Source organism: Cibotium barometz, chromosome 32, assembly GCF_041138505.1.
Source record: "Cibotium barometz isolate CiBa-2024 chromosome 32, ASM4113850v1, whole genome shotgun sequence".
NCBI lineage: Eukaryota > Viridiplantae > Streptophyta > Polypodiopsida > Cyatheales > Cibotiaceae > Cibotium > Cibotium barometz.
The window spans coordinates 27,636,718-27,651,550 of NC_141077.1; the positions used below are offsets into that span (position 1 = coordinate 27,636,718).

At 44.1% G+C, this 14,833-nt stretch overlaps 1 protein-coding gene across 2 annotated transcripts in view; it reads right to left on the bottom strand.

Moving 5' to 3' along the window:
• Nucleotides 1-3,959: 3,959 nt before the first annotated feature.
• LOC147620038 (C2 domain-containing protein At1g53590-like) overlaps nt 3,960-14,833 on the bottom strand; it is a 77,705-nt gene continuing 66,831 nt past the window's right edge. For both annotated transcript variants that reach the window (XM_086772176.1, XM_086772177.1), the window contains exons 10-12: nt 5,211-5,394; nt 5,012-5,126; nt 3,960-4,928 (exon numbers count right to left, since the gene is read on the bottom strand). In XM_086772176.1, the coding sequence (XP_086628302.1) occupies nt 4,113-4,928; nt 5,012-5,126; nt 5,211-5,394 (1,115 nt within the window). In that variant the 3' untranslated portion in view covers nt 3,960-4,112. The remainder of the gene's footprint in view (nt 4,929-5,011; nt 5,127-5,210; nt 5,395-14,833) is intronic.

Consider the following 14,833-nt stretch of genomic DNA (forward strand, 5'->3'; position numbering starts at 1 on the left):
TCGCTAATGTCAAAACTTTCAAGCCACATATGTCGCCTAGCTCCATCGCCGCTATGGGCAAAGTCCACTGCCATGCCTGAGTAATCTAATAATCTTGACTTTTCAAGAAAAGGAATGTCGAGAAAATGTCAAAGAAAGTAGCAAAGAAATCCAAAGAAAGCAATTGAGTTAAAGAAATCTTCACGTTAGAGGAGTACACATGCATGGGTACACCTTCTGGCCGTTACCCATGCACGTCACCTACATATTTCACAACGCCGGCATCACAATTTTTTTTATCTCATATCTTAGGCACACACAAACACATCCACTTGCAACTATCTAACCTCATCAATCCCAACCTTTTGGGTACATCTCTCGATGGGGGGACCATGGCAAGCACAAGCTTGGCCCATGGTGGTATGGCCCATCGCCTAGAGATCCCTCAACCTCGTAGGTATCTCCAAAGAGCTTTAAGGCATGCAACCTATGCTTCAATTCTAATTCAACACCACCAAAACCTCGCTCTAGTTGATGTATTCGCCACGAAGAAGCCCAATCTCGAAGCATCACACTATTATGTCACCAAGAAGATCAAAACTGCCACATATCTATACAAATCATTCCATGGTTATCCTGGCACTCAATCCGCCAATCACAAGGTGCAGACCACTTCTACCAACTACCTAAGTCTGAAGAGTGTCAGAACCATTTCCACAAAAAAAGGCGGCCTCATATGAAGAACTTCTATATTGCCTATACCTTTCATGCCACCTTCACAAGTTGCCTACCACTAGAGCTACCCAAAGCTTCTCACCAATATGGCATGCATCCACTTAACCTCGCATGCATCCACTGTGGACCGGTCCCAAACCATACCACTTAACCTCGCATGCCAACTTCATGGCGTATGTTGGACCATCAACACCTTTCCATCCCAGCATTAGTTTCTCCACCAACTTGGGTGACCCAAGGAATCGATCACCATTAAGAAGGGGGAAATATTAACTTCTCCGTAGGTTAACATGGTTTCACATATTCGATGTACCATAAGGCAATCATCCATCTTATCTGCTCAAACGAGCACTTACCTTTTATAAGATGGCTCTCAAACATATAAAGTGGCCTTGCCTTGTGCTTAATGTCAAATAAGGAGTCTAAGGACTTTGTGTATATGCTTCCTTAAGACTAGTAATAGAGTATACCATTTTTAGGTTTGGTAGGCCTAGTATGAAAACTAGTCACTTGTATATAAGTCATTTTTTACAATAAGCAATTTACAATTATTTCCTTGTAATAGAGTATTTGTGATCTCTTCTCTTCCCTCTTCTTGCTTGCATGTATGCTATCTAATCTTGCTTGCCTAATGGATGCATACCAACTCCATAAACCATCCACGCCTTTCTACCTCGACAACACTTTCACCACTAACTTGGGTGACGCGAGGACTCGGTCACCATTAGGAAGGGAGGTATATTAACCACTCCGTAGGTTAACATGGTTTCACCCGCCCAACCTACCGTAAGATGCTTTGCCATCTTACCCACTCAAATAAGCACTTAGCTTTTGTAAGATGACGTTGGAACATATACAGTGACCCAAATAGGAAAAGTCTCAAGAGTTCGTACACATACTTAAGACTAGTAATAGAGACCGTAACATTTTTAAGTTTGGCCAACATAATGTAAAAACTAGTCACTTGTATATAAGTCATTTTTGACAATGAGTAATACACAATCATTCCTTTGCAATAGTATACCTGTAAGCTCTTCTCTTCCCTCTTCTTGCTTACATGTATACTATTGAATCTTGCTTGCTTGATGGATGCATACTAGATAAGATTGTTTGTAGGTTTCCTGCTTGCATTAACTTCCTCTTCTTCCCCCATCTTTTGTGAGAGAGAACCATTGTGAAGATTTGCCTCCATCTAGGTGAAGAGAGCTCTCCCTTCTCACCCAATGGCAAACAGTATTCAAGTGTGACAACAGAGTGAGGATGCAGTGGAACAAGCTAGCATACCCGCATTGGGAAGTTGCATTTGCAGTTCTAAGGCAAGACCCCAACCACACATGCTCCGGCAAGGCTATAGTAAGCTCTTGACTTGAACAACCCAATAGATGTTATCCTTGGTTACATTGGGCAACTTTACAATGAATCTTCAACATATGACTATGATTTTTCCAACAAAATGGAAAGGAGGTATGCTTGCATAGAATTCAACCTCAAAAAACATAGTTTATCCCAACTAACACAATTAGAGAGAGATTAGAAAGTGAATCATGCCATATATCTTGAAGAAAGGAGGTATACTTGCATAGAATTCAACCTCAAAAAACATAGTTCATCCCAACTAACACAATTGGAGAGAAATTAGAACGTGAATCATGCCATAATTCTTGAAGAAGGGTCCAAACCAATAAAAAATGCTCCTTACAAACTATTATGGACATAAAAGCATGGGATTGCCGAATACATCCAAGAGTTATTAGACAAGCTAGAAAGAATTCCTGATGTGCTACGATTGGTTTGGAAAAGGCCCAATCAAGGAAGAAAAGTGTAGACTAGAGAAGGCATAGACACACATATGCTTCTCATAAGGTTTTCACCAGCACCAAGTTGGTTTATAGATTTTATGGCCCCTACAACATGTTTAAAAAACATACGGAATTTAGCATATCAATTGAACCTGCCTTCTTCCACCAAGATTCACCATATCGTTGGTGAAGAGGCATGTTATATATACCAAACAACATCTCATTCGGTACACAAACAACATTCTATAGCACAAGGTGATAATTAAGTACTTCATGACATGGAAGGGACTTCCAAATGTAGAGGCCACTTTGCAACCAACCTCTACTGTCAAAAACATGTGAGTGAGTTGTGGGTCCATATTTGCCTTGCTACTGCAATGTCCACGTCAATTTTGAGGACATTTATCTTAGGTCATAAACCCTTACTTTGGTTAGTAAATGGGACAGCTTGTAGATAGTTTTTAATCAAAGTTTGTGTACTTCTGCATTTTGTTACTAACTTGAGGATTTGATGAGTGCATGCCACATGTCGTTTGGGCTGCTCATTTATCCCATAGGCAATTTGTCTCTTCGTCCAAACATTTCCATCCTTTGTCTCTTCATTCTAAGTTTTAACTCTACTAATCGTGTGTTAGTGCAATGATTAGAATGGAGTTCGAGAGTTCCCAAGTTGTGGGTTCAAATCTCATTACAAATAAAGACCACTATAGCTCTGCTAGCTAGCTCTACTCATGTGCTGATCTTAACATGTGCCCTCTTGCAACTTTTTTCTTATTCTATTGTTATGATGTTATATTATCTTAACTCTGCGCGCGTTGCACCTTGCTATTGTGGTGGTTTTTGCTAGGTTTAGAAGTAGCTAGAGTTGTTAATAGGAACAATTCTATTACAAGGACTGATAAATTCCTCTCGTTTGTCCAAATACGAAATCTACATTGTTTCTACCAAAGAAGTCTGAGATGCCCTAGTAGGCTGTGTATTTTGGGGTTCTCTGTACTCTCTGATTTATACAATGGACGTAGAATGAATGCATCCTAGGTCTCCATGTTGATGCATGTCTCTTGGATATCTCAAGATGGATCCCCTGTGGTGGCCCTAGGAGTAAAAGAGTCATCTAGTTCACATGTCCAACCCTACATTCCGAAAAGAAAGGAGGAGAAGTATCTATGTTTTGTCCTCCACACAACCACTGTGTGAACGCAATAATCTCTCTAGGTTTCCAAATCTGATGTCACAAAGGGCCACACACCTCAAGTCATCATACTCAATGACAACGTGCAAGGAGCCAAATGCTTCCCCTTGAATGAGGGCTGGAAGTGTCAGCCAGATCCTTCCCTGAGTGAGCAATGGAAATGCCCTTGGATGTCATAGTACGCCCAGCAGTGAAGTAAGGAATGTTCCACCAGTGTGACATACTGCACATTTCCAGAGCTCCAAGATACTCTATTTACTATAAATGGATGATTTCATTAACCTAGGATGCAAACACTACTTTTAACCCCTTTATTATATCACCCGGGAAAGGGTGTTTTACTAAGGTTGAAATATGTTAAGACAGACTCCTCACAAATCCATGAAGATTTTTACAAAAGAGCATCATCATGGATGAGATTCGAGATGTTCAAACTTGGGCTCTTGCATGTGTGCACTGTCCAGACTATTATCATTGGATAGATGTACTTGCTCTTCACAAAGTTTTGGTCCCCTTACAGGTGTAACAGGAATGTCGGTGGCTGTCATGTCCAGAAGCTCTGCATTTTGAGGCTCCCTACTGCTAGAGCCCTTCCGAGTCAAGGCAATACTCAAATTATGAGCCGTCTTTCCAGCTTGCTTCATAAAACCCTTGGCCATGTTCTTCATGTGAGCTTTCGTTGTTGGGCTTTCAGGAGACCTGTTTGCCTCATGGTCATGGCTCTGCTCATCATGATAATGGTGCAACTCCTCAGCTCTAATGCTTTCAGCTGGTTCCTCCAGTTTCATCCACACTGTTGTTCCTATATTGCCCACAGCCAGATACTCTTTACTGCTCTCTGGTGTCCTCTTCTGATCCTGTGTGTTACCAAGAGAAATGGGTTGTGATTGTCGCCAGCTCCATCTTTGCTTTCTTTTGGTCCTTGTCCTCTTCTCTTCACCAGCCTCTTCACTGCTGCTAGAACTTGATGTGTCCAAGTGTGCAGACTCTACAACTCCCATCTCATTTGTGGAACTATCACGTCTCTTCATCCCATGCCTCTGCTGCCATTTCTTTGCCACTGGGGGCTGCCCTGGGCTCACAATAGACACAAACCCATCCTCCCCTTTTCCCAGGTTGATCACTTCGAACTTATCACTAACAAAAACATTAGTGGTATTTCCTGTTAAGTTACTTGATTGAAAGCTTTTGGAAGATAACCCTTGATGGATGGAGCCAGTGTCCTGCATAAAGAAAAAAAGAGAGTTCAGAACCTTCTAGAAGATTTTGGAGTGTATCAAATCTACATGTTAACCATATGCCTTACGATTTCCATGATCTTCATAGCTATGTGCAGGCGCCCCATTTTGATGTCTTGAAGAGGAATCCAGAGGTCGTGGCGCTGACCGCCTCTGAATTTTGCCAGGTCAACTTCACAAAACCTGAAACCAAAAGACCAGACAGCTGAAGTTCTCTCTAAAAAGGGAGATGTTATCCACTATTTTCACAAGAGACATGTGCCTTACCCAAGGTCATCATCACGGAATGGATCCTTGTCACGGACATGTAGGACCAATATGGTAGGCAACTCCCAGCTGGCAACTGGAACCTTAAACTCTTCATGCCATTTGGGCTTAAGAGTTCTCTTCTGAACTTTTGTTTTAAATCGACAAGTAGCAAAAGATCCTTTGACAAATGGATCAGCCAAACCTGTAGTGGACACACGAACATTATTTATTTCACATGAATCCACAATGGTGCAAGCTGACAATCTGCATATTCATCTTTCTAGGAAGTATTTTTAAAATCTATGACGCTTTGTAGGCCTAGAAGGATCACCCTCTTCCATTTGTTGCTGGCCCACAAGAGCCTTGGCACTGGCACATGGCTAGTCATTGCAGGCCGTCCTGCTATATGCAGCCGGTGTGAAGCTCCCCAAGAGACTTAACATCATTGCCTTAGGGATTGCAGAAAGGAGCAGTAGGTTTGGTGGACGATTCCACGCATGCTCACCTCAGATTCCAGCACCCACCCAACCATCACTTGGGGAGCCATAGCTTGAGCCACTCCTCTTTGATGAGGATAGTGAGGGTCCACTTCCGTGTGACAGCCATCCCTGCCTCTTTGGCACCAGCAAATCCTTGGACCCCTAGAGATCCACATGGAAAAGAGATTTGTTGTCTTGGGATCTCTGTCCCCCACAATTGACTCGGGCATACCACAATGCTTAAACACCTGTGACAAAAACATTCTCACCATATGCTCAACTTTTATGGTCTTTTTTGACAGGCAACAAGTGAGCTTGCTTGCTAAACCTGTCCACAATAGTCCACATTGCATCATTGCCTTACTATGTACGAGGCGAATCCATAATAAAATCCATGGCAATGCTTTCCCATGCTCGTTTGGAACTGGCAAAGTCTGAAGCAAACAAGGGGCCTTTTGCCCATCAAATTTCACCTTTTGACAGCTGACACATGCACGTACATGTGCCTCTATGTCCTTCTGCATACCTAGCCAAAAGAAATACCGCTCAATCATGTGTGTGGTAGGCATTATGGAAGAGCATGGCACTCATCCAAAACCTTTTGCCTCATGTCTGACACCACACATAGGCAATTATCTTTCATAAAATAACCCTCTTTGATCAAAGGCATGTGCATGACCAGCCCTCAAATCAGCCCAAATAGTGGCAAAATCAGCATCCGTATAATATAAGTCGCAAATAGCTGCTACATACGACTTTCGTGACAATGCATCTGCCACTACATTCTTCTTTCCTCGGATGTGCAAAATCTGAAAATGAAACATAGAGAGAAAATTAGCCATCCTAATATGCTTCACTGAAAGCTTAGTTTGCGTGAGAAAATACCGCAGACTTTGGTGATCTGTCTTGACTGTAAATTCAACTCCCAATATGCTATAAGAGCATGAATTACAACCAATAGCTCTTTCTCATAGATGCCAAGAGAAAGCTCCGCATCATGCAATTTTCTACTCTCATAGGCAATGGCATGTCTGTCATGACCCTGTGAAAGTGGAACAGCACAAGTGTGGGCATGGTGGTTGGTGAGCAAGATAAATATTAAATGATTCATATTTGGGGTGCCCGGACAAATGGTATGATGTGTGGACATCCTCAAATGTGAAGGGGAACCAAGGACTTTAATATTTTTAATGTTTTAACCTTGGGTGGCCCCTAGGCATAAGTGACCCTTAGGAAGTTTGAAAAACTTTAGAAAGGGACCACTATGATATTTTTGGGAAAAAGAGGCAACTCCACTTTGGGAAGTACACGCCTCTCTCCTCTCTCTCTCTCTCTCTCTCTCTCTCTCTCTCTCTCGCTTTTGGAGGAGTCGTGGAAGCTAGCTGCAGAGAGGATAGTTGCTGGTTTTGCTGCGTGAAGAGCAGGCCGTATAGAACAGGCCGTACAGAACCTGGCCGTATAGACCACGTGACTGCAGGCCATACAGAGCAGGTGGCAGCTGATTCACGCGGCGCTGGCGACCAGGGTACGGACAGCAGGCGGCTGCAGGTTCAGGCGACTGTTGTGCAGGTGCTGACCTATACGGTACAGGGACTGCAGGCGGGTACTCTACAGAACAGTACGATCACTGCCATCTGATGCAGGCGGGTACTGTACAGAACAGTATAGTCGCAGCCATCTGACGCAGGCGGGTACGGTTGCTGCAGATTCTTCTAACACAGGCGGCTGCACGTACAGTACTGTATGGACTGGTACATCCGGGTACTACAAACCTGTACGGACAGGTACAGGCGGGTACAGTCCTGTTCAGTCCTAAACAGCTGCAGGCGGCGCATCTTCAGCTGCAAGCGGCGTTTTATCAGAGTATAGTCGGTGCATCAATCAGGCGGCTCCAAGGAGAAAAGTACAGATAGCCTGTTGCAAGTACAGACTGGTACGGTCAGTCCCTCTGGTGCAAAACCACGCATTAAAATTGGTAAGCTCTGAACATATCAATCTTTCTTTCTTTCCACTGGCTTATGTCTGCCGCAGAGTTGTGTCATCTGGCCCCTTGTGAGAGGAGGGGTATGGCAGTTTGAAGGGTGGAAACAGAGATTGGACAGTGGATGTGTATTTGAACTGAGTTGAAACCATGTTCATGGAACAGCCAGATGTGTGCTCAAGGCTGCCCTGTTGAATTGTTTTGGTTGATTAGAGGGAAGCACAGTGTGTTGCTTTTGTGGGACACAGATCTGTGTTTGAATCCTCTGTGCTAAGAGGTCTTGAGGACTGCCAGATTGGACATGCAGGTTTACTCTCCTGGACTGGCTTTGTTGTACTCAGTTGTACATTTCATTGAATTTGAATAAAGAAATACCGAAAGGGGCACCAAGCTTTGGGGCCAACATGTGTCGATTTCCTTTCAGTTCTGGGGCATTCTAGCTCCTGTTAATTTGTTATTTATTTGGACTACAATTGGAAGGGTGACTGCTAGACTACCGCACTTTGGTTCCTACCAGAGGCCGGTTTCAAGGTTCCGTTGCCGGGACCCATCATCAACTTTCTTAAGGGGGTGAGCTCGTGGTTGACTCGAGGAAAGTCATTGCTGAAAAATTCAGCAACATGTCAGACACAGAAGATGAATATTTTTATAATAAGAGGAAGAGCAAGATACCTCTCTTGAGAGAAATGAATCTGAGGATATTCTTGCAGGAGAACAGGCTGCAGATGATGCACAATATGAGGATGTAACACAGCCAGAAGATATGCCTAGTAAAGAGGAAGATAATGCTCAATTTAAAAATCGTTTGGCAGGTGTAATGGATGTGTTTATGCAGCTCACTCAAAGTGAGAAGTTTGCTGAATTTATGAGATCCCGTTCTGAGCCTGAAAAGAAGACGAAAGTGCGTTCTAAGAACCCACCTCAGGGCAGCAGTGGTGCCTTCCCACAGGATCCATCTTTTGGACAATTTCCGAACATGCAACATGCTTTTGGTGCAAACTCACAGAGTTCCTTTTTCGGACAGCCATCTATTCCACAGCAGTCTATGCATCCAGGCTATTTTGGTGGTGGCTCTGTGTTCCAATCCATGACTGGGGGTTATCCTCAGGGAGGCATGGGTATTCCAGGGAATTTTGGAGCTAGTTTTGCATGCAGCCCGGAATGCAAGGAAACATGTATGGGGGCATGCAGCCTCGTATGCATAGTGGTATGTTTGGAAGCATGGCTGGAATGTATGGAATGCCAGGTGTGGGAATTGGTAATGTTGACCCTATGATGGGCATGAATGCAGGGGGTAGCAATCTTGTGAAGCCACTTCCTTACGGTAATTTAACGTCTATGGGTAAGGCGAAGGATTATAAGGAAGGGGGAGTTGCTGTGAAATTTGACACATTCAGTGGGGCCAAAGATAAGCTAAAGGCACTTACCTTTTTACAGCAGTTTGATGCTGCTTTTTCTGGTGGTAATTACACGGAGTCCTCTAAAGTGAGAAAAGCTGCGACTTTTCTCAAGGGCAATGCATTGCAATGGTGGTCCACTCTTCTTTTGCAGGGCATAGCACCATCTACTTGGGTACAGTTTAAGCAAGTGTTCTCTTCCGTATGGCTCACATCTACTTTTGAGGTGGATGTAACGACAGCATGGCACAAGTTGGATGCATCAAAGTGTGAAAATCTTGAGGATTATAATAAGAAGTTTTGGGAAGCTTTACTCCCAGTTACTTCTTATCGTGCAGTGCCTTTGTCTGAGCAGGTGGAGAAGTAGTGTTGTGGGCTGCCCAAGGAAGTGCGTGACTATTGCATAAAGACTCGAGTAACAAATATATCACAGATGATAGAGAATGCTATGACAGCAAATGCGTTACTCACTGGGGTCTCATCTGGATTTAAAGGAAGTAAAAGCTCAAGCAAGAAATCTGAAAAGTCAGGGCATGCTTCGCGTGATGCAAAAGGGTCTATTGCATAAAGACTCGAGTAACAAATATGTCACAGATCATAGAGAATGCTATGACAGCAAATGCGTTACTCACTGGGGTCTCATCTGGATTTAAAGGAAGTAAAAGCTCAAGCAAGAAATCTGAAAAGTCAAGGCATGCTTCGCGTGATGCAAAAGGGTCTACAGAGAAGCGGTATAAGAAGTTACCAATGCCCAAGAGAACTCCTGAGGAGAGACAGGCTTTGATGGATGCTCGGAAATGTTTTTACTGTCCCAAGCGAAAGTCCCAAAAGGACTCTGACACTAAAGAGGAGCCCAAGTCTAAGAAACCAAAACCTTCTGCAGGGTTAGTTTCTGATCTTGTTGGGGAACAGCCAGGTGGTGAAGAGACTGAGTTGTGCAGGGCATGGGGCAAAGTGAGAGATCAAAATGCCTTGATTTTCTTTGACACAGGTGCTAGAGCCAATTTTATTTCACCAGATTTGGCTGGCCGATTGGGGATTCGTACAGAGGAGATGGGGCCTTTGTATGAGGCTAATATGGCTTGTCCTAGGTATGCAGAACCCGTCACTCCTATTATTGGGAAGCTCAGGCTTCATGTGCAGGGTTATGTGGACAGCGAGGAGTTTTTCATCATGCCACTTGATGGATGTGATGTTTTGTTGGGTATGCCATGGTGCCATAGAGTACATGCGGTGGTGGATACATACAATAGGAAGATTACTTTGACTCATAGAGGGAAAGGACATATTTTGAATGTAAAGCTAAAAAGGAAATCTGTTCCTATTGTATCAGCTTCGGCAATTTCATCAATAATGAAAAAGCATCTTTCCGCGTACTTGATTATGTAAAGGATGCAAAAGATGATGAGTCTAAATCTAATTTGTCTACGTTAGATAAAGACAGGACTGATTTCTTATGTGAGTTCCAAGATTGTTTTTCCGAGTCATTGCCAGGAGAACTTCCTCCGGAAAGGCCAGAAGATCATGCTATTGATCTGATTCCGGGTAGTACTCCAACAAAAAGACCGCCGTACCGTGTTAGTGCAGCTCAACAAGAAGAAATTATGAGTCAGGTACAGGAGCTGTTGAATAAAGGGTTGATTCAGCCTAGCTCATCACTCTTTTGCTCACCTGTACTCTTAGTGCAAAAGAAAGATGGTTCTTGGCGCATGTGTATTGATTACGGGGCGCTGAACAAGAATACCATCAAGAATCGATTCCCTATTCCGAGGATCGATGACATTTTGGACCGCTTACAGAGGCTCCACAGTCTTAAGTCGGATAGACTTGAAAAGCGGATATCATCAGATACGTATTAGACCCGAGGATGTGCATAAGGCAGCATTTCGAACCACTTTTGGGTTATATGAGTTCTTGGTTATGCCCTTTGGTTTGACAAATGCACCTGCCACATTTAACAGAATGATGGACAGGATTTTCCGGCCTCATAGAACGTTTGTGGGCACATTCTTTGATGATATGATTGTGCATTCACATACGGAGGAGGAGCATAGGAAGCATTTGGCCATTGTATTTGAAGAACTCCGGAAGCATAGGCTGGTCATTAATGGCAAGAAGAGTGAGTTCTTCTTGCAAGAGATACACTTCTTGGGGCATATTGTGTCTAAGCATGGAGTCCGTATGGATCCTTCTAAGGTGAAAGCAATTCTTAATTGGCCAGATTTGAGGACCGTGCATGATGTACGCAGCTTTTTGGAATTGTGTTCCTATTACAGGCAGTACATACGGTATTTTGCTGCGATTGCTTCGCCCCTTCATGCCTTAACAAAGAAGGCAACTCCGTTTAGATGGGCTGATCAGGAAATTACAGCATTTAAAAAGCTTACTTCGGATCCAGTATTGGTATTACCGGATCTCCAAAAGGCTTTTGTTGTCCAGTGTGATGCATGTGGAATCAGCATTGGGGCAGTTCTCATGCAAGAAGGACATGTGATAGCCTATGAGAGTCGAATATTGCAGAATGCCGAGAAGCATTTACAGGTTTATGAGAAAGAGATATTGGCTGTAATTCATGCTCTTTCTACATGGCAACACTATTTGCTTGGGGCTGATTTCACTGTGCAGACAGATCATCAGACCTTCCGTTATTTCCTCACGCAAACGAAACTATGCGATGGGCAAACTTTTTGTCTATGTTCCACTTCCAGATTGTGCATGTGGAAGACAAAAAGAATGTTGTGGCTGATGCTTTGTCACACAAGCCACAGGTCTCGGCAGTTTCACTTGCTTATCATCATGAGCTTGATGAGATGAAAGAGCAGTATGCCCATGATGAGGATTTATGATCAGATGTCTGAGGGTCAGCGGCATGATCATTATACTCTCAGAGATGGGTTTTTATTGATGCATGGTAGATTGTGTGTTACCAGGCAATTACGACTCAAGGTTATGATTGAAAGTCATGCTCCACCATATGCAGGTCATAGAGGTATTGACACCACGGTAAAAGCAATTGAGACTTTCTTTTATTGGCCAACCTTGAGAAGAGATGTTGATGCTTTTGTTAGGCAATGCATCGTATGTCAGAAGGTGAAGTTTGACCGTCAAAAGACACCAGGGTTACTTCAGCCTTTACCTATTCCAGATAGACCATGGGAGAGCATTGCCCCGGATTTTATATTTGATCTTCCACGTACACAAACGGAGAATGATGGCATTTGGACTATCATATGCAGGTTCAGTAAGCAGGCTCATTTCATTCACGTGCGTAAGACGATCAAAGTTGATCATATGGTGAAGTTGTTCATGGCGAACATCTTCAAGTATCATGGCTTGCCTTCGTCTATCATTAGTCACCGTGATCCACGGATGACGAGTTTATTCTGGAGAGGGTTGTTTGACAACATGGGTACAACTCTCAAGTTTTCATCTTCATTTCATCCACAAACAGATGGTCAATCGGAAGAGGCTAATTCTACAGTGTTAGATCTTCTTAAGTGTTACGTGTCAGAGCACAAGCAACAATGGGAAAAGTATCTTCCTTTGGTGGAGTTTGCTTATAACAACACAGTCCATACCTCGACGGGCAAGACGCCTTTTGAGATTGTGGAAGGAGGGAAGAAGGTACCACCCATTTTGCACACAAAGTATAAGATCTTTGAGGCTGATCAGTTTGTGGAAAATATGGATGAAGCTTATCGGAGAGTTAAGTTGGCACTCCAGAAAACTCAGCAAAAGCAAAAGAAAGCAGCAGACCGTCACAAACGTGCATTAGAGTTTGCATTGGGTGATTGGGTTCTTTTGCGATTTGAAAAAGCTAGGCTCAAGAAGATGAAGGGTAAAGAGCGCTTATTCCCTAAGTTGAGCATGCGCTATTATGGACCTTTTCAGGTATTGGAAAAGATTGGTGAGGTGGCCTATCACTTGAAGCTACCAAATCACTGGAGGATTCACAATGCATTTCATGTGAGTCTACTTAGACCTTTCCGTCGGGATGTGCCTGAGGATGTATAAGATGAGGCTCAGCCGGAAGTTGAGGAACTTGATGAGGTTCTTATTCCAGAGCAGATACTGGCACATAAGGAAAGAAAGGTACGAGGTAAAGTTTCCCGTCGCTATCTTGTGAAGTTCAAGAACTATTCACCGATGGATGCGAAGTGGATGGAGGAAGGTGACTTAACAGATTCACCTCAGGTTTTGCAGCTTTATCTCGATGCCTTTGAGTTGGAGCCGACTCTTGTTACGGCTCATTCAGGTTCAGCAGAGCATGGGTCTGGAGCATTGCCTGATGCTAAAGAGGGAGGTAGCACCTCCACTCCCTTGATACAGACAGGCTCAGATGACATCTAGAGGTCGCTTGGTGCAGCTTTTGTCTCACCCGCAGGTACTGATGGCTGACAGTACATCTGTTTATGGGACTTTAGTCACATTGGATGTTGTGGTTGTGTATGGTTCACAGTGGTATACAACTTGGACTACTACTACACCATTGGTTTGCAGTGAATGTTGTTACATATGCATGGCTTAGAGAGATTGGGACGCTGATCTTGCCATATTGTACATTTCACTTTGGATATTTTGCTGTATCACCAGATTGCAATCGAGAACGCTTGCCGTTTTTCAAGAGGAGGGTATGTCATGACCCTGTGAAAGTGGAACAGCACAAGTGTGGGCATGGTGGTTGGTGAGCAAGATAAATATTAAATGATTCATATTTGGGATGCCCGGACAAATGGTATGATGTGTGGACATCCTCAAATGTGAAGGGGGACCAAGGACTAATATTTTTAATGTTTTAACCTTGGGTGGCCCCTAGGCATAAGTGACCCTTAGAAAGTTTGAAAAACTTTAGAAAGGGGCCACTAGGATATTTTTGGGAAAAAGGGGCAACTCCACTTTGGGAGGTACACGCCTCTCTCTCTCTCTCTCTCTCTCTCTCTCTCTCTCTCTCTCTCTCTCTCTCTCTCTCTCTCTCTCGCTTTTGGAGGAGTCGTGGAAGCTAGCTGCAGAGAGGATAGTTGCTGGTTTTGCTGTGTGAAGAGCAGGCCGTACAGAACAGGCCGTACAGAACACAGGTCGTACAGAACCTGGCCGTACAGACCACGTGACTGCAGGCCGTACAGACCACGTGGCAATTGGTTCAGGCGGCGCTGGCGACCAAGGTACGGACAACAGGCGGTTGCTGTGCAGGTGCTGACCTGTACGGTACAAGGGCTGCAGGCGGGTACTGTACAGAACAATACGGTCGCTGCCATCTAACGTAGGCGGGTACTGTACAGAACAGTATAGTCGCAGCCATCTGACGCAGGCGGGTACGATTGCTGCAGATTCTTCTAACACAGGCGGCTGCACGTACAGTACTGTACGGACTGGTACAGCCGAGTACTACAAACCTGTACGGACAGGTGTAGGCGGATACAGTCCTGAACAGTTGCAGGCAACGCATCTTCAGCTCTGCAGGCGACGCTTTATCAGAGTATAGTCGGTGCATCAGCCAGGCGGCTACAGGGAGAAAAGTACAGACAGCCTGTTGCAAGTACACACTGGTACGGTCAGTCCCTCTGGTGCAGAACCACGCATTAAAATTGGTAAGCTCGGAACATATCAATCTTTCTTTCTTTCCACTAGCTTATGTCTGTTGCAGAGTTGTGTCATCTGGCCCCTTGTGAGAGGAGGGGTATGGCAGTTTGAAGGGTGGAAACAGAGATTGGACAGTGGATGTGTATTTGAACTGAGTTGAAACCATGTTCATGGAACAGCCAGATATGTGCTCAAGGCTGCCTT